General features: G+C 38.2%; 1 protein-coding gene across 1 annotated transcript in view; it reads left to right on the top strand.

Moving 5' to 3' along the window:
* Positions 1 to 21,253, top strand: part of OLA1 (Obg like ATPase 1) — a 184,190-nt gene that overhangs the window by 107,672 nt on the left and 55,265 nt on the right. Inside the window, exon 5 of the mRNA XM_062187970.1 lies at positions 1,333 to 1,508. Within this exon, the coding sequence (XP_062043954.1) occupies positions 1,333 to 1,508 (176 nt within the window). The remainder of the gene's footprint in view (positions 1 to 1,332; positions 1,509 to 21,253) is intronic.

Raw genomic sequence — 21,253 nt, 5'->3', positions numbered from 1 at the left:
ATAACTGCTTCTTAAAATATTTACTGAAATTACTGTCATTTATTAGTAAAATATATCATTATTTATTGATAATTTTTTCATATAAATTTGATGTTATAGCATGTTATGCCAAAATACCTAAATATTATTTATATTTTAATTGCAATCATATACTTATGTTTGTTATTATTACTGAGAAATCTTCACTAAGATATAAACTTAATTTTTAATTCTGGAAAATTATATTTAAAAACTTCCTTGTATGCTGAAACAAGAATGTCTTCTTTTGTAGCTAAGAATGAGCTGTATTCACTATTTCTCTTATCAGACTCAAGCAAACTGTCTCATGATTTCTATACCTCTATCTAAAACAATTGATGTTTTATGTTTGGAAACATCTCATTTTGGGATTATAATCTAATTAGTAATTTTGATGGAATTAATTTGTTTGTAAATGTGTTTATTGTTTTGCGGCATGTCATTGCTTTCTGCTTATAATATTTCTTAGGATTTGTTCATTTTTTTGTGTGTGATACTCTTCTTTATCTGGTAATTTGAGTAAATCCCAGTTGAATTATGTTGCCACATTATGTCTTCAAAAGGGCATGAAGTCAGTACACATGCTTCAGTAATATCTGGTTGTTTTACCCTTATGTTTCCAGTTGGCAATTTGAAATTATGGCTTCAACTGCACTTTAAATATGTGATAATAGCATGTGTTTCTAATAAGGGCCAGCACCATTTTGTTCAGATAGTGTGAATGGTTGTCACTCATATATGACAAATGCACCTTCATCTGCTTCTTTGATAGCCCCCTAAAAACCATACCCTCAAATCAGGCCGATGAAATTAGCTGCTGTGTAAATTGTGTGTCTGAGTGGTTCATTATCTAATCACCGTCAGAACCACAGTGATAAAGTAGATTGAAGCAGGGAAGAGGTCTGCCAGATGATTTCAGGCTTCCCCCCCCAAATCTGGTTTCCCTTGGAAACCCTAATAATGCAGTTTAGAACTTCAGGCTTTCATGCCTGGCATTCTCTATCTTTTAATGTACCAAACTTGGAAATGCCAGTAGTTGTGGAATATAATTTACTTCCTGTAAAGACCATAATTGTATTTGTTTCAATCAATTTTTGAAATGTTGAGGCTCTTGAAGTACTGTTTTCTTGCTAGTACCTTAAGTATTACTAAATGAGAAAAAAGATACCATGTCCTACTTGTGTAGAATTCATAATAATTTATTCATTATAGCTATTTGTTAACCTTCTAGGAATTTTTCATCCTACTCACTCTAATCATAATGGCCCTCTGTATTATTTGTTTATTGAATTGCTTCCCTTTAATTCATTTTAGGTGCTTTTGAAGATGATGATATCACGCATGTTGAAGGAAGTGTAGATCCTATTCGAGATATAGAAATAATACATGAAGAGCTTCAGCTTAAAGATGAGGAAATGATTGGGCCCATTATAGATAAACTAGAAAAGGTGGCTGTGAGAGGAGGCGATAAAAAACTAAAACCTGAATATGTAAGTAAAAATTTATAGCTTCTTTAAATTCTGAAGAGTTGGTTTTTCTTGATTAAATTTATTCAAAATAAAACACATAAACTATTTAATATTATTATGGAAATTTAGATTCCAAAGGTTATTTCTGTTAAATTTTTCAGAAACATCTTTTTTGGAGGGAGGGGCAAACGAGGGTCAAGTTGATAGGCTACTTAAGGTGTCTTTGGCAGCCATAATTAGCAGTAATGTTGATTGTTTCTTTGGCTGCTGTAGATCTTCATGTTTAAGTGTTAAGGAAGTATGGTTTTGTGATGAAAAAGTGGACTTGGAGGAATTACTGAATATATGAATTTCATTGATTTGAAGAAGCAGTTTACACAAAGAATTGTTATTTCATCAGGGTTGACTGTTAAATCACTCTTTAGACAATTTTAATATTTATGGAATAGAAACCTGCATTGTTCTTAATATTCAGATGTGTTTTCTATCACATTATTAGTGGATATTAGAAAGATTATAATAAATGTTTTAAAATCAATTTTGAAACATTAGGTTAAGTATGACTGAATTGTCTTTTACATTAAAAAGCGATGCCTTAACTACATTTTCTCATTAACATCTTCTAGAAGTTGTACTCAGTTTTTGTGCATCTTTGTCATAGGAGAGATTTTTAAAAAAAAATTTAGGTATTTTTAATTTGTGTGTTAAATCCTCTCATTTTGAGAAACTGTTGCTTTTCGCTTCCTCGTTTACTTATTTAAAATTAGCTTACTGTGTTTACTTGAGAGCCAGAGAGAGAGAGAGAGAGAGAGAGACAGCACTCCATTCCCTGGTTTACTCCCCCAGTTCCCGCAGCTGGTTGGAACTCTCAAGAGTCTTCCACATAGGTGGCAGGAACCCAGTTACACTGCCTGCTTGAGCAGGAAGCTGGAGTGTGGAATCTGAACCAGACATTAACCTAGGTACTCCAAAATGAGACTTGGATATGTCATAACAGACGTCTTAACCCATGTCTTAAGCGCTAGCCTAAATGCCTACCCCTCCCTTTCATTTTTAATAAATTTGGAAAGCTCTGTAGGATTAAGGAAGACATCAATTACAGAATTAACCTCTAAATTTAGGCACACTAAATTAATTAGTTAATCAATGAGTTATGATCAAAAGTGCCTGGACTTGGTTATGCTTCTGATTACCTTGTTGTTCTGGAGCAGACCTGGGTTAACTGACTTCTCTTCACATTGTGGTTATTTCCTATTCAAGTAGAAGAGAGAACGGGAGACAGATTTGTCTGAGGAAATTACACAAGGTTTAGAATGAACAAAGAACATTCGTTTTGGAAAAGGGGAAAAGAAAATGTCAGTATTTGCCCTTAAACAACATGGTTTGATTAAAATAAATCTTTATACTGTCACCCCTTTGTTCATTAAAATTTTCTGACATCCATAGATTTTTCAGAAACATTAACTGACTTAGAGATAAATTTCTCAGTCTTGCTTTTACTCGAATACGAGAAAGAGACTTCAGGCTCTTCTGAAATTCTTGGGCCACCATGTCGTTACTTTTTCTCTCAAAGAAAACCACAATAGTGTGTTATTACTCCTTGTAACAACATTTTCTTCTCATTTCTATTTTCCTAAAATTCCTGTATAAGACTTGCAAACTTGTATTTATTTATTGCTTGGACTTGTATTTACAGAAAAAAATCCACAAACACCTTTTCCCCATTCATTTTTCCCTTTACCATAAAAGCTCTTCTGACTAAATGGAAAACATCGTAACCTAATTTCACCCATTTTCAAAAACTATGATTATTCTACTTTTTCTTTCTTCATATTAGATTCAGATGCTTCATAACAGATTATAAATCAAGGTTTCTGAAACCCTCTGTCATTATTACCACCCCAAAGGAAAAAAATAAAACTGAATTTAGATGTATTTAATTCCTACTTAGTGAAATTAAAAATTAATGAGTAAAATTTTTTTTCAGGAAGGGTTGAGCTTTCAAGGACTGCGAACTATTTTAAGTACTAAGACTCCCACACCCAGGGTAGATGTTACCCCTCGAGAATGCATGCTATAAGTTATCTTGTGGCAATACCAATACTTAGGATAAAATTGATGGCTTTTTAGAATTTTTAAAAAATGGTATTAGAAACATGATTTTGATTATCAGTAACTCAGTTTGAGAGTTAACTTTTGTAATGTTGAATATTTCAATGCACAAACAAATTTCTGTATTTTTATTGAAGCTAGGCAGTTTTGGACAGTTTTAAAATATGTTAGATATTTTATTTAAACCACACAACACTATTATCTCCATGTTACAAGTGAGGAGACCCAAATTTTAAGTGTTCATTCTAATTTTTCAAGATTTTATACTTAAATATATATAAATTTTATGAACTAGGTTTCCTTGGCTACAGGACCAGTATGCTTTCTCTCTTTTTTTCAGACATTTTCTTTTTAAATTATAAAATTTGACATGCAAAATATACATTTATCTCATGTATAGTTTACACATAGTTGTAAGGCAAACAGTAGTAAAACCTTCTTGCATATCAAGAAGTAAAACATTATAGCCCCCCCAAATTTCCCAGCAATTAATAGTTGTAACTTTCTCCATCTTCCTACAATGAACAGTATTCTGACTTCTATAGTAACAATGTTTCTTTTTTAATATTACTGGTGTGCATACTACCTCAAAAATATGTAAACATTTTGCCTGATTTTGAACTTGATACAGATGGTATCATACTGTATATATTTGTGTGCACATTTTTCACTCATTCTGTACAATTCATTTATATTATGTTCCTATTCTTTCATTTTTCTTGCTGTAAAATATTTCATTGAAAGGATATACAGCATTTCAAAACATGTATTTTTACTGCTCATTAACATTTGAATTTCCCCCCATGTTTTTAGTAATTATGAACAGTACTGCTGTGAATATTCTTTTATATTCTGGTACACACAAGGGTAGTCTAAGATGACCACCTAGAGGTCAGAGTATCTTCAGCTGTGTTAGAAATATTCTTTGCCTCATGTGTGGTAGTTTATCTTGTTATAAATACTTGGTACAACCAGAATTGTTTTTTCATTTTTGCAACTAGGTTTTAGTTTGTAATTCCCTAACCATTTAAGGTTGAATATCGCTTTGTGATTTCTCTTGTGAAGTTGAAGAGCCCATTCTAATTCTTTTGCTCATTATTCTATTGGGTTAATGTCTTTTTCTCGTTAATTTGTGAAGTTTGCTTATATATTCTGGATACTTAATCCTTTGTTATAAATACATTGCAAACATCTTCTACTCTGTTGCTTTTCTTCTTTGCTCTTTTTTGTGGAATCTTTTGATGAGCAAGTCTTAATTTTAAGGTTAATGTTTTCTGTGTCTTAAGGAATCTTTCCTACCTTAAAGTCATCAAGATAATTTCCCATCTTCTCAAAAAAGCTTTATTGTTTTACCTTTTACAGTTAAGTCATAACCCACTTGGAACTGGTTGTTAACAGTGTTGAGGTAGGCATCCAAGTTTATTTATAGTCCCCATATGGAAAGCCTGTTGTTTCAGCACCGTTTATTAGAAACTCTGTCCTTTTCCTACTCTGAGAAAATATCACCCCTATCATAAGTGGAGGAGCTGTGGTATCTTAGATCTCTGTGAAGGTTGACTGAGGACCCTGGGATAAAAGTGGCCTGAAGCAGTGGTGGAGTCCCAACCCTGCTGGGAGGGTAGATGAGGGAAGGATGAAATGAGGGGTTGATACTCCACAGTCTTTGCCAGCAGATCTCTTCCCCATATCATTTCTATACTTGCCTCATCCCTGATTATCCCCAGACTCTAGTGTAGATCAGGTATACTTTAGGTGTGGTCCTTAGACTAGCAGCATTCCTATCACCCTGGAGCGTGTAAGAAATGCAAGCAATACATCTACCAATTCAGATTCTCGAAATATGTTTAGTAAGCTTTCCAAGTAAAACTAAAGCTTACGGGTCACTGCTGTAGAGCAGCCAGACCCCACTGAGGGTATAAGTGGTTTAGGTCTTCTTACCCCCAGCCCCTTCTTGGTCTGTCTCATTATCTTACTGGGTCTTTGGTACTATATTTTCTGTACTTAGACCCTTTTTAAAAAAAAAAACAAAATTATTTGAGAGGCAGAGTTGTAGACAGAGAGAGGTCTTCTATCCACTGGTTCACTCCCCAAATAGCCACAACGGCCAGAGCTGTGCCAAACCAAAGCCTGGAGCCAGGAGCATCTTCCAGCTCTCCCACTGTGTGCAGGGGCCCAACCACTTGGGCTGTCTTCCACTGCTTTCCCAGGCCATTAGCAGGGAGCTGGATCAGAAGAGGAGTATCTGAGACTTGAACTGGCACCAATATGGATGCCCGTGCTGCAGGTGGAGGCTTAATCTACTAAGTCTCAGCACCAGTCCCTATACCTGTTTTTGTATTGTTGTTTTCTTTAGAGAAGAGAGTTAATGCAGTATCACTCAGTCATTGCTAAAAGCAGAGATCTCCTAGGTATAATTTTAACAACACTTGCTTAATATCATTATAAGACTACTATATGACAATTGATGGGGGTAGGAACCAGTGTGTATGTACCACAAAAGACAAAGAAATGCACTCATAAATTTACTTAGAAAGGGAAGGAGATGTGAGAGTGAGTGTTTACTCCCTATACCTCTGAAACTTGTTTTTTTTTTTTCATTGCAGTATATTATTTTTATATTGAAATATTTTTACTTAGGGAAACAGTCTAAGGAAATTATTACTTTTAATTGGCCTCCAAAAAGAGTTAGAAGCTATATACATTGCCCTTACCTATTTCTGACTGATAACATTAGGTTATCAGTCAGAGAAAGAGTTCTGGAGTATCTCATTAAATTTGGAGGAAATGATGGGGTAGGAGTGTGAAGCTGGATGGGACACAGACATAGGCTCTCTGATCAATTCTCAAAGAAGTTATAAGCTTTAGGAGCCATTCTGTCTTCACTAACTTAGAACATAGACAGGCAGGATAATTTGTAAGTAAAGATGAAGAAACTCCTTAAGAGTTTTCCCAAGACAGCCCTTTTGAGTGGCAAAGCCAGTGAGCACACATAAGACTCGTTACCTTTTCATCTAGACCAGATATCTTAGGATGGCTTTCCTTAGGAGCAGACCTTAGGGCAAGGATTGGAGGGCAGAGAGTCTTTCTGGGAGCTATTTCATAGAACCGAGATTGGGAAAGGAAAGAAACTAAACAAAGTATGTGAATGAAGAGGTTATCACATTGGCCACTGGAGCTTTCTGGGAAACAGTGTAGAAAGTGGCCTGTAGTTTTATACTAGAAGGATGAAGAAGGCTGGCGCCGTGGCTCAATAGGCTAATCCTCCGCCTTGTAGCGCCAGCACACCCGGTTCTAGTCCGATCGGGGCGCTGGATTCTGTCCCGGTTGCCCCTCTTCCAGGCCAGCTCTCTGCTGTGGCCCGGGAGTGCAATGGAGGATGGCCCAAGTCCTTGGGCCCTGCACCCCATGGGAGACCAGGAGAAGCACCTGGCTCCTGGCTTTGGATCAGCGCGGTGCACCGGCCGCAGCGCGCCAGCCACGGCGGTCATTGGAGGCAAACCAACGGCAAAGGAAGACCTTTCTCTCTCTCTCTCTCTCAGTGTCCACTCTGCCTGTCAAAAATAAAAATAAAAAAAAAATAATAAAATAAAAAGGATGAAGAGGCTGGCATAATTATCAGCCATTTCCCTCAGCTATTGCTTATGGGCTACTCCCAGGAGAGTTTTAATCCTCTGCCTAATGTGTGTGTGGCCTGAGCACAGCACTTAAACCGAGTTACAGGTGTTTACTTTAAGAAGCCATCAGCGTGTACTGGGCCAGCATGTACTGGGCAGATGGACAATCTCCACTTTACATTTCTTTACCCAGTATATATACACACACATATGTACATATATATATATTTTAAGAAATTGGTCTATTTATTTGAAAGAGCTACAGAGAGGGAGAGACACACACACAGAGATTATCCATCTCCAGATGGCTTCAGTGGCCAGCACCTGGCCAGGCCAATGCCAGGAGCCAAAGCCAGGAGCCAGCAGCTTTTTCCAGGTCTCCCACATGGGTAGCAGGGGTCCAAGCACTTGGGCCATCTGCTGCTGCTTTTCCCAGTCCACTAGCAGGGAGCTGGATTGGAAGCAGAGCAGCCGAGACACGAACCAGAACCTGTATGGGATGCCAGTGTAGTTTTACCAGATGTGTCACAATACAGCCCCCTGCCCTTATCATTCTACTTATTTATGATTGGCTTTTTTGGGTCACAGCTTTAATTTTGTGATGTTTTGTATTTTTACTTGTTTCTGATTTATCTTTACTTTTCTCAATAGAAGAGAGTATCTAGGGGTAGACATTGGCACAGTGGTTAAGATGTCATTTAGGGGTCAGAGCTGTGGTGTAGCAGATTAAGCTACCACCTGCAGTGCCAGCATCCCATATGGGTTCTGGTTCATATCTCGGCTGCTCTACTTCTGATCCAGCTCTCTGCTATGGCCTGGGAAAGCAGTAGAAGATGGCCTGAGTCCTTGGGCCCCTGCACACAGTGGGAGACCTGCAAAAAGATCCTGGCTCCTGGCTCCTGGCTTTGGATCGGCACAGCCCCAGCCATTGTGGCCAATTGGGGAGTGAACCAGTGGGTGGAAGACCACTCTCTCTCTGCTTCTCCTTCTCTTTCTGTGTAACTCTGACTTTCAAATACATAAAATAAATATATTTTTTTAAAAAAGATGTCATTTAGGACACCAAATGCGGGGTCCAAGTCCCGGCTCCACTTCCAATTTTAGCTACCTGCTAATGCATGTCTGGGGAACCTTTTTTCTGCCAAGCACCATTGGACATTTATAATATCATTCATGGGCCATACAATATTATCAACTTAAAAATTAGCCCACTATAGATTTATTGAATTTTGATTCCTGCTTGTAGGGCCAGACTAAATGATTTTGCCTGCTTTATATGGCCTGCAGGCTACATGTTCCCCACCCCTGCCTAACTCGTACCCTGGGAAACAGTCAGCAGTAACTCAGATCCTAGGATCTCTGCCTCCTATGTGGAAGACTCAGATTGAATTCCTGGTTCCTGGCTTTGGCCTGGTTCAGCCCTGATTGTTCTAGGCATTTTGGGTAGTGAACCAGTGGATGGAATATCTCTTTGTCTCTTTCAAATAATTAAAAATAACTTTTTGTGTGACTTCCGAATATCTTTTTTTTAAAGATTTATTTATTTATTTGAAAGGCAGAGCTACAGAGAGGCTGAGAGAGAGAGAGAGAAAGAGAAAGAGAGAGAGGTCTTCCATCTGCTGGTTCACTACCCAAATGGCTGCAATGGCAAGAGCTGGGCTGATCCGAAGCCAGGAGCTTCCTCCCAGTCACCCATGTGGATGCAGGGGAACAAGGATTTGGACCATCTTCCACTGCTTTTCCAGGCCACATCAGAGAGCTGGATCAGAAGTGGAGCATCCAGGATTCAGACAGACACCCATTTAGGATGACGGCACTGCAGGCAGTGGCTTTACCCACTACGCCACAGGGCCCGCCTATGTAGATAAGATTCTAAGAACATAATGATATTCTCTTCCTCTCTCCTCCTCTCTCCCTCCCATCCTCCTTCCTTCTCCTTTTGTCTCTCTCTCTTTTGTTTTAGTTGTTGAGATAACACATTTTAGATCTATATTACAGTAAAAAGGCTTAATACTTCACCAAATAAGAAGTTTATATGACTGTGATGATATCAAGTAGTTATTGTAGTGGAGTTTGTGTTAAAAAATGCTTCCTTATGGCCGGTGCTGTGGCATAGCAGGTAAAGGTGCCGCCTGCAGTGCTGGGATCCCATATGGATGCCGGTTTGAGTCCTGGCTGCTCTGCTTCTGATTCAGCTCTGTGCTACGAGAAAGCAGTAGAAGATGGCCCAAGTCCTTGGGCCCCTGCCCTGACATGGGAGACCCGGAAGAAGCTCCTGGCTTTTGGCTTCAGCTCTGGTCGTTGCGGCCAATTGGGGAGTGAACCAGCAGATGGAAGACCTCTCTCTCTCTCTCTCTCTCTTTCTCTCCTCTCTCTGTGTAACTCTGACTTGCAAATAAATAAATAAATTATTAAAAAAAAACCCACTTCCTATGTTCTCTAATGAATGTCATAATTATATAAAAATGGGATGTTATAAAGGAGAGAGTTACTTGAAATAGTTTTGAGAAAGATAGTAACTCATTTTGTTCGCTAGGTATTTACCTGATAATTAGAATGGCTTCATCTTAACTAATTTCCAAATGAAGTCACTTTCTGAGGACCAGGGTTTAGGACTTCAGTGTATCTTTCAGAAGAACACAATTATAGTTAATTTTCAATCTGTTTAGGTTTATACGTTCCCATTTGGGAAGGCAAACTTTGGAAAATGAAGTTAGAAAGCTTTTGTGAACACTCTATTTGTACAGACCAATTATATGGGAAGCATCATACTTATAAAATATTCATAGAACTAATACTTACCTAATTAAATAAAGAAGGCCATCAGAAATTGTAATGAATGAGTCTTACTGTTTTTATATATCTGAGTAAATAAAGGTAGGGAGATGGAGTTATGAATACCTATTCCTTAAATTTTTTTCTACGTTATTGCTTTCAAACAATAAATTTAGGGAAATTGAACTCCAACGTTAAAAGTACTTAAAATAGAAGAGCTCATTTAAAAGAATATTAAGCAAGGATATGATTAGAAATTGACAAACTTCATTATTTGAGTCCACATAAGACACATATCCCAAAGCTAGGAAAAGGGTTGTACATTTTCAACATGCAAATGCCAGGTTGCTTAATTTGATGTGGCAACGTCACTGTAAGAGTGAAGCTATGGTAGGTAGAATTACTTCATAGGTCTAGGAGAAATGATTGTTGTAATTATTTTTGTTTTTGTTTTTATGACTGGCAGAGTTAGATAGTGAGAGAGAGAGAGAGACAGAGAGAAAGGTCTTCCTTTTTCCATTGGTTCACCCCCCAAGTGGCCGCTGCAGCTGATGTGTTGCGGCCAGTGCACTACACTGATCCGAAGCCAGGAGCCAGGTGCTTCTCCTGATCTCCTGTGTGGGTGCAGGGCCCAAGCACCTGGGCCATCCTCCACTGCCCTCCTGGGCCGCAGCAGAGAGCTGGACTGGAAGAGGAGCAACTGGGACAGAATCCGGTGCCCCGACTGGGACTCGAACCTGGGGTGCAGGTGCTACAGGTGGAGGATTAGCCTAATGAGCTGCAGCATCAGCCATGATTGTTGTAATTATTATTATAAGTATTGAAGAGGGATGTTGACAGTGATGCAGCAGTGGGAAGGCTTGTGGTAAAGCTTTTCCTTTTTCTTGAACTGGGATGAGAAGAATGAGAATGTGAGTGTAATTAACCAGAATTAATCTAATGGCCATCTTAACACTGTACATTCTGCTTTCTTAGTTTATAGCTGATATTTAAGCAAATAATTATTTTTCTTTTAATGTTTTAGGAAAAAATTTTTTATCTCTGATTTGGTAGTACAATGTTTGAACAAATTGGTCAAAACTGCTAGAAGAGGCAGTGTGGGTTAAGCCACGGCCTGCAATGCTAGCATCTTATATGGGTGCCAGTTCGAGTCCTGGCTGCTTTGCTTCTGATCCAGCTCCCTGCTAATGTGCCTGGGAAGGTAACAGAGGTTGGCGCAGGTGCTTGGGCCCCTGTACCCACGTGGCAGACTTGGAAGATGCTCCTGGCTCCTAGTTTCCACCGAGCCCAGTCCTAGCTGTTGCTGCCATTTTGGGGATGAACCAGCAATGGAAGATCTCTTTCTCCTTTCTCTCTGTAACTGTGCCTTTCAAATAAATAAAATAAACCTTTAAAAAAAATGCTAAGGATGAAAAACTTCAGAATCATTTAACTAAACTCAGAAGTTTTGCATTTTTAAATTGGAGTCTCTTGCTGCAAGGAACAGAAATTTAATTTAGGCTATTTTAAGAAATGGAGTTTCATTTATTTTTTAAGATATAAAGCAGCAAAGGAAATGGAAGTCCAAAAATACAGAGCAGAAGTTGAATTGTAAATCAACCCAAGACAGCACTGGATAGTTCAGCATGCTTGTGCTGCTTCCCTCCGGCGCTCCGCCATTCATGTCTTTCAGATCTGCTTTTTCTGCTTCACTAGAGTTCTTCCTTTTCTTTCTGTTGTCACTAAAATTCATCTTCTGTTTTATACATTTTATTTTTTACTCTTGACTTCTGCTTCATAATTTCTCCTTAGAGTTATGTTACTTATAACTTTATATAGTTTACTGTCTCCTGCTTTTAACTTAAGTCTCCAGTTCTGTTCTCTAAGGTATTTCCTAATTCAGATTTCTGAGAGGAAGCACCATTGTCTCATTTAATTCCCATTTTGGCAGCGTGTTTTTTTTGTGCAAGATTGTTTCAAAGGTCAAGTGCCTAGCAGTTCTGCTCAGGAGACTGTGCCCTAAATTGGATTGTATTCTAAGCAGAAGCTGTGGGCTGAGTTACATTTGTTTGGGAAAGGACTGCGAATAGAGGAATAGAGCCGTGTTTGGGTAGTGTCTGTGTAATATGGTGTTGAGACTTAGCATCTCAAAGGTCCTCGGTGCTGTTGTTTAGTTGAGGACTTCAGTTAGGAAGGACAAAGCTGTTTAAGACTTCCGGAATAACACTGAGGAATGTGTTGTGTTTGAAGCAAGAGTCAAGAGTATTAGACTCGACCAAACTACTTTAAAATCATCAATTTATAAACGCTCCAGAGGAAAAAGAATAAACTCATATAAACATATAAACAGGAATATTTTCCTTGACATTTCCACCTGTCTGCTTTCTTCTTCTGTACAGGCAACCAAACACAGATCGAAAATTAAAAAGAGGACATGTTAATAACTTCATAAATTTAGCTCACCTCTTTGCTGTTTACAGAGATATGTATCTTGAGGTGGGTTTTGGCATAGCAGTTAGGACATTGGTTGGGACACCTCACCCTGTATTGAAATGCCTGGGTTTGAGTTCCAGCTCTGTACACCCAATTCTACCTTCCTTTTAGTGCATACCTGGGAAATGGGTTGATGACTCAAGTCGATGGATCCTTACCACTTATTCACTTGCAAGATTTGCATTGAGTTCCCAGCCCTCTGCTTTGATCTGACCCAGTTCTGGGCATTTGGGGAGTGAACCAGCAGATGGAAGCTGGTTCTCTGTCTCTCTGCTTTTCAAATAAATTAATAAATTATTTAAAGAACACACACCTTAAATATTAGAATACAGAAAATGTGAAAATAAAAAATAGAGAAATACATACTGTGCAAGCCCTAACAAAAACAGCTAAAAAGTTGACATGGTATGCTGATATCAAAGTAGGCTTGAAAGGAGCTAATAGTGGCATTTCATAATGCTAATTTTTCCCATTGTATCATCTTAGCCATTTAAAAATTTTTATTTATTTGTATTGTTATTTGAAAGGTGGAAGGAGAGAAGGTGAAAGAGAGAGATTGGTTTCCACCCTCTAGTTTCCTCCCCAAATGCCTACTACAGCCAGGACTGTGCCAGGTCAAAGCCAGGAGCCAAAAACTCATTTCAGGTCTCTCACTTGGGTGATAGAGATCCAAGTACTTGAGCCATTTGCTGCTTCTCGGGGAGTACATTAGCAAGAAGCTGAATCAAATACACAGCTGAGACTTGAACCCAGGGAATAGCTTTTAAAATTTGTATATACCACTAATATAACCTCAAAATGCATAAAGGAGAAAGTGAGAGCTAGGGGCAGGCTTTGTGATGCAGTAAGTTAAACTGCCACTTGATAATGCATGCATCCCATATTGGAAAAGTTTTCTCGGAACCCCTGATCTATCTGAAGGAGTTAGAAAAGAAAAGAACAATAAAAAGAACCCAGAGAAAGGAGTTGGAAACATACAATGAAGATGAGAGTGAATACCAATCAAATATTGAAAAGAAACTTGTGAGGCCAACACGTGGCTCACTTGGTTAATCCTCCACCTGCAGTGCCGGCATCCCATATGGACACCGGATTCTGTCCCGGTTGCTCCTCTTCCAGTTCAGCTCTCTGCTGTAACCCAGGAAAGCAGTGGAGGATGGCCCAAGGGCTTGGGCCCTGCAACCGCATGGGAGACCAGGAGAAGCACCTGGTGCCTGGCTTCGGATCGGAGCAGCATGCAGCCTGTGGCGGCCATTTGAGGGGTGAACCAACAGAAGGAAGACCTTTCTCTCTGTCTCTCTCTCACTGTCTAACTCTGCCTCTCAAAAAAAAAAAAAAAAAAAAAAAGAAGTTGACAAACTGAGTCTAAATTTTACATGGAAAGACAAAAGTCCAAAAATAGGTAAGAAGGCCTCAAAGAATTAAAAAAAAAAAAAAAAAGGTGGCACAGTAATCACATATCAGGCTTAAGTAAAGCTGTGGTTAAGACAGTCAAGGGGGGCCGGTGCTGTGGCATAGTAGATAAAACTTCCTCCTGCAGTGCTGGCATCCCATATGGGCACCGGTTCGAGTCCTGGCTGCTCCACTTCTGATCCAGCTCTCTGCTATGGCCTGGGAAAGCAGTAGAAGATGGCCCAAGTCCTTGGGCCCCTGCAACCATGTGGGAAACCCAGAGGAAGCTCCTGGCTACTGGCTTAGGATCAGCACAGCTCCAGCCGTTGCGGCCATTTGGGGAGTGAACCAGTGATGGAAGATCTCTCTCTCTCTCTCTGCCTCTCCTTCTCTCTCTGTATAATTCTGACTTTCAAATAATAAATAAATCATAAAAAAAAATAGACAGTCAAGGATAGACAGCAACTCTAGCCATTGGAACAGAATGAATACACAGACACAATATATAAGAATACTTCAAAAAGTTTGGAGAGGTGGACCTTCAACACTGTGGTCAAAGCCACTGCTTGGGATGCTTGCATACTGTATCAGAGTGCCTGAACTCACCCTTCATTCCAACCCCTGCTAATGCACACCCTCAGAAGGCAGCAGATAGATGACTGAAACACTTGGGCCCCTGCCACCAATCTAGGAGACCCAGATGGAGTTTTGGGCTCCTGGCTGTTGTGGGTATTTGTTTCTCTGACTTTCTAATTAAAAAAAAAATCAAATACAATTGAAAGAAATTTAATATAAAACAAAAAAGTTAACTTTAAAATATTTATGAAAAACTAGTTTTTCTTTAAAAAAAAGATTATTTATTTGAGAGGTAGAGTTACAGACAGAGGGAGAGACAGATAGAAGAGTCTTCCATCCACTGGTTTGCTCACCAAGTGGCTATAACAGCTGGAGCTGAACCAATCCAAAGCCAGGAACTAGGACCTTCTTCCAGGTCTCCCACATAGGTGCAGGGGCCTAAGCACTTGAACATCTTCTGCTGCTTTCCCAGGCTATAGCAGAGAGCTGGATCAGAAGAAAAGCCAGGAATCAAACTGGTGCCCATATGGGACACTGGCGTCACAGGCAAAGGTTTAGCCCACTTCACCACAGTGCTGGCCCCCAAAAAACATTTTTCCCCTCAGCGGTTTACTTATTTATTTGAAAGGCAGAGTTACAGAGAGCAGAGAGCGAGAGAGAAAAATCTTCCATACACTGGTTCACTCCCCAGATGGCCACAACAACCGGAGCTGCACCGATCTGAAGCCAGGAGCTTTTTCTGGATCTCATATGTGGGTGCAGGGGCCCAAACACTTGCTCCATCTTCCCCTGCCCTCCCAGGCCTTAGCAGAGAACTTGATAGGAAATGGAGCAGGCAGGACTTAAACCGGCACCCACAAGGGATGCCAGCACTGCAGGCAGCAGCTTTACACTATGCTACAGCATTGAACCCGAAAAACTAGTTTTTTATAATACACATTTTCCACAGTTTTTTTTTTTGAAGTCTCTTGTATGCATGAATTTCAAAAAACATTTTTGTGCCCAAATAGTTTTAATTCTATTTTCCATGAACTTTTTGAAGTCTCCTTGTATAATTTGAGAAGTGATAAAGATGGTCCTGTAGCATAATGGAAAAAGGAGTGCTTTTTTCAGGAAATGATGTTGGGTAAATGGGTATCCTTATGGGGAAGAAAATACATGGAAATGCAAAGATCTAAGAATATTTTAGGTGTACAGTACAGACCAGCCCCAGCCCCAGCCATTGCAGCCATTTGGGGAGTGAACTAGCTGGTAGAAGATCTCTCTGTCTCTCCTTCTTTCTCTCTAATTGCCATTCAAATAAATAAGTCTTTTTAAAAGTGTATAAACAGCTTGGGTATTTTCAGCAGTAGAATGATTAAATTGTGAAATACTCCTGCAGTGAAATAGTATACAGCAGAGAAAACATACTAGTACTACATGTAATGACATGGCTGAATTTCACAGTGTTGAGAAAACAAAGCCAAATACAAAATCCCCATTGTGTGTTTCCATTTCTGTAAATTTCAATAACAGAATAATTTATGGTACAAAACCAAGATAGTGATTACTTTTTTAGAGTAGTGGAACATTGCAGCTGCATGCTAATAATAGTCTGTGTGTTGATCAAGGTGGTAATTGCAGATTTATGTTCATTCTGTGATGATTCACTGAGCTCATGTATGGTATACTAAGTGTATGTTAAACTTTAGTATATCCCCCTTCTTCAGTTTAGCCTACAGACAAATGATTATCTTCTGCCATACCTACTGTTTCTAGTTAAGATTTATTTTTTCTACTTTAATTATGATTTCCTTAAAATGAACAAACAACTTTTATTTTAGCAACTCTCTTTACATCCATTTTTTTCTGACCTCACTCTGTTCTTCATACCCTCATGCTCTTCTTTCATAGAAGCTGTATCTTTTTTCATTCTACCAAGTAACTCAAGGGTTTTTTTTTTCCTTGATAATTTCCAAAAATGTATTCTTCCTTTATGACTCCTTATTTAACACTTTTATTAGAATCGGATTTTAGAGGCAGGTATTGTGGTGCAGTGGTTAAGACACTGCTTGGGACTCCTGCTTCCCATATCAGAGTGGGTTCAGGTCCCTGATCCACTTCCAATCTAGCTTCCTACTAATGTGCAACTGGGGAGGCAGCAAGTAATGACTCAGATACTTGGGTTCCTGCCACATATGTGAGGGATCCAGATGGATTTTCTGTGTCTTGGATTTGGCCTGGCTCAGCTATTGAAGGCATCTGAGGAATGAACCAATGAATGTTAAATCTTGCTCTCTTTTTCTTCATGTGTGTGAGTGTGTGTGTGTGTCTGTCTGTCTGTTGCTCTGCCTTTCAAATAAATAAATAAAGCATTTAAATCAGAATTTAATTGGTCTGCCCTGTCCCCTTCCTTGGAAATAGAGAAATCTATTCAGACTTACTTCCAGAGATCACAGGAACAGTTACTTTCTTTTCTTTAGTAATTGCCATAGAAATCGGTATCCATTCTGGTTGCCATTTTATAGCAGTTAGAGTCCAGGAGCCTTATTGTGTTGTGATGTTCTTCTCACTACCTGCTTCAGTGGATCATGTAACAGAAAAATCACCACTGTCCACATAATTCTACCCAGGTTATTGCTGGAATTAACCTATTATCTTAAGTCTTAGGGGATAGCTCCCTCCCTACCTCTCCTGCATCTACACACAAAATTATGTATAACATTGCTGCTAGCTGTCTTAATTCTGTCCTTTCCTGCCTTTTTCTCTCCTGGGAGTTTCAGTGACTGAACTATGTAGAAAGCTGGTAAGTGTTAGTACTCTGACCTCCATAAACAATAGCATTCATAGAGCAACAAATGCATCATAATGGGATTCAGACAGATTCTGAATGCCAAGTCAGACTATACCGTTGAGATCTAATTTATGAGAGAAAGCATAGTTTAGTTTTCTCATTTTGGGGCACTAAAAAGGAATAATTGGAACAATTGGAGGAAATTGCCATAGTGAACTTCTACAAAATTATTTTGAGCTAGAAGCCACGACCTAATTTTTTTGGTCTGAATGCATTATTGGCTGTATTAAAGCTACCTAACCAACATAAGTCAGCTCATGGAGTATCAGCATCAGATATTAGGTTGGTGGATTTGGCTAGAGGGAAGTGTCAGGCTTGGAAGTTATAATATTACAGAATGTGAGTGAATAACTTTGATAAATGCTTTGTCTATCCATTCAGCCATCAGATTTTATGATTATACATAGTGTGTAGAGAAAAGGTGAAGTTTCCTCTTCCCCCTCACCCTGTAAATAAAACTTTATATTTTTTCTATTATAAAAATATTTATTGGTTAAAATTTTTAAAAATAATGTAGTGGTTTTAAAGAAAAAGAAAAGGAAAAGCTTTCTAGAATCTAACCTTCTAGAAATTTCTGTAGCTGTAATTTAGTATATCCAGTTTTATTGCTTAAGTATATCCATTTATATATATTATATATAGCTTCAAAATCTCCAGTGGGATCAGATTATGCATTCTACTATAAATATTATTATCTGTTGAGTATTATGTACCTGGAACTGTGCCAGTTATTTTACATATGTTTTCTCATTTAATCCTCACAATTGTTATTGCATTCAATTGGAATTATCCCAGTTTCACACACAAAAAAATTACAATGATTGTGTGACTTCCCCAAGGTTAAACACTTAGAAAGTAATAGAGCCAGGACTTAAACTCAAATCTGATGCCAAAATAGTATTCTTAACCTTATTCCATTGTTTACAACCTGCTTTTTCTTTTAATTTAACATTATATTTTTGGACATTTTCCCATACAAATGTACATACAGATTTTATTTTGTCTTAATACATACGAAGTATTTTGTTATGTTGCTATCCTGTAACTTATTAGTAAATCTCTGATTAATTGCTTTTTATATTGTCTTTAATCTATATTTCACACTATTCTAAGTACTGTAGTTTTGTGGTTTATTTTAGTATAAATGAGGGCACTTCAGGAAGTTCATGGAAAATGGAATTAAAATACAAGTTTATTTTAGTGCAAAAAAATGTTTGAAATCATGCATGGTTTTTTCATGATATTCATTTTCCATAAACTGTTTGAAGACCCCACATTTTAGGCTATATTTTTTTTCTCTCTAAACATTTTTTTTACACTCAAGAAATTAATTCTTTTAGAATAATGATATACTCTACAATATTAGGTAAATGTGATAGAATTTTTATTAACACAGTATATTGATCAGAATACATAAATCTTGAGTATAGCGTCTGACAGAAAGCAAATTTTGGCTCAGGGTTTCTACCATTGGTCTGGGAATCCATGGAGCTGGAGCATTTACATGATTGTCTGTTATTGGGATATTTCAGTATTGCCATAGGGTCACTAAAACCATGGTTCTTGAATTTTTGGATCATGGATCCTTTTGAAAAGCATTTGGAAGATATGTGCCGACTTCCATCAAAAACACATAACCATAGAACTTCACATATAATGTATATCATACAATTTCAGAGTATTAGGAAACTTCTGATATCTACTTGTGGATCATAGTTTAATAATTTTTTTTGCCCTGGGAACAGAACAGTACCAAAATAGAGAAGTCTAGTAAATAGTCTAGGGAAGTCTAGTACATGACTGGGTTATTTATTATGTTACTTATGCAAAGAAAGAATATTACTATTTTGTGATACATGAATTGACAATCAGATATTTTGCCTAAATAATGACAATATTAAATTTCTTTGATGATCTAAATGAGAAAAAGACTTTGAATAACAACCTTGGAAATGTGTAGGCTAAACAAGGAGCTGTTAGAAAAGCATTAGGAAGATAAGCAGGCCCAGGTGTTGGACAAAACATAGACTTTGGAGTCACACAGACGTAAACTTGATCTGAGCTCTGCCACTCAGTAGCTATGGGAATCTGAGCAAGTCACACAGATTCACCAGGTCTAAATACATTATCGTTGCTATTAACAGCAATACTAAAATACAGTAATTCCCCTTTATACATGGGTGATGCATTCCAAAACCCCCAATGGGTGCCCGAAACCAAAAAAATAGTACAGACCTTTTAACAGTATTTTTCCCTATATTTACATACTTATGATAAATTGTATTATTTACAATAAGGTTTATAAATTAGGTACAGTAAGAGATTAATAGCAATAGCTAATAATAAAATAGAACTCTTACAGCAATATACTATCATAAGGGTTACTTAGAACTTGGGAATTGTTTATTTCTGGAGTTTTTGTTTAATATTTTTATACCACAGATGATTGCAAGTAACTGAAACTATGGCTAAAAGAGGACTGCTGTGCATCAAGAAAATGGAACAGGGCCAGCATTGCAGTACTGTGGGTTTACCCACCACCTGCAATCTAGCATCCAGTATCGGAGCGCTGGGTCTAGTTCTGGTTGTTCTGCCTTCTGGTCCAGTTCCCTGTTAATGGAAGAACAGAAGACGGCCTGAGTGCTTGGGCCCCTGTCTTCCACATGGGAGACCCAGCTGGATTTCCTGTGGTCTGGGGACTGACCCAGCCAATGGCTATTTAGGAGATGAACCAGTGGATGGCAGATCTCTTTCTGTCTGTGTCTCTCCTTCAGTCTCTGTCAGTCTTTCTAATAAGTAAATCTTAAAGAGACAAAGATTTTCCATCTGCTGGTTCATTCTCCAAATGATAGAACAACCTGGCTGGTCTTGGCCAAAGCCAGCAGCCTGGAATTCCATCCAGTCTCCTACATGTGTGCAGGGGCCCAAACACTTAGGTCATCTTCCCCTGCTTTCCCAGGTGCATTAGCAGGAAGCTAGATTGGAAGTGAAGCAGCCAGCACTTGAACCTGCACTCATATGGGCTACAGGCATTCCATGTGATAGTTTAACCTGCTGTGCCACCATGTTGGCCCTGAAAATAGAACATTTTAAAAGTTAAGTGTGAAGCTCTCAATACAGACTCAAAAGCAGAAGAGTGTGGTGTTTACGATGAGTTTGGATTAAGTTTCTTTGCAATAGAAAGGTAATTGTTCAACAAAAGCAAGTTTATGAGAATATTAGGATTAGAAATCTGAGTTGAAATTTCACAAAGAAAGCCAATATGTTAATAACTCAGGAACTTGAAGAGACATATAAATGACAAATTATACAGGTTGGAGAAATTGTATATATGCTCTAAGGGAGTACCCAGTGAAATTACCATTTTGTAGACCACTGGTATTTATCTTCCCACAATAGCAACTACTCACATTGAGAACTTACTCTGTGCTAATAACTGTGCTAAACACTTTATGTGCACAATTTCTTTTGATCTTCACAACACCCACCAGGAGGTAGATATCATCACCTGCATTTTGTCAATGTAGTAATCAGTCCTGGTCAGTGGCAGACTAGGGTTTATTTCCACACAAGTATTACGGTGAATTAGCACACTTAGAGAACTATCATCTAACCAAAGAGTTCAAATGACCAGGTATTTTTGTGTATCTTCTTACCACACAGAATTTTTCAAAATGAGGAATTTGTTAAAGTTCTCCAAACAGACCAAATGATTTCCATATGATAGTAGAGAAATGTGAACTCTTGAAGTAACATCTAAATACATCAAGGGTTAAAGTATTATTTATGTTTTTATTAAAGTCTGATTTGTTTAAAGTGGATTAAGTATATGTTAGATTATTTTTTTCAGTTAACCAAATGCAGTTCATTGAATTGAAAACCTTTTAATGTTCTAACCATCATTAATAATATACAGGTATGTGTTCATACATATTGAGCATACAGGGAAAATTCAAACAACCCACTAAGCATTATATCCAAGTGAGCCCAGA

Source organism: Lepus europaeus, chromosome 1, assembly GCF_033115175.1.
Source record: "Lepus europaeus isolate LE1 chromosome 1, mLepTim1.pri, whole genome shotgun sequence".
Lineage (NCBI taxonomy): Eukaryota > Metazoa > Chordata > Mammalia > Lagomorpha > Leporidae > Lepus > Lepus europaeus.
This window is presented reverse-complemented; position numbering and strand designations above follow the sequence as displayed.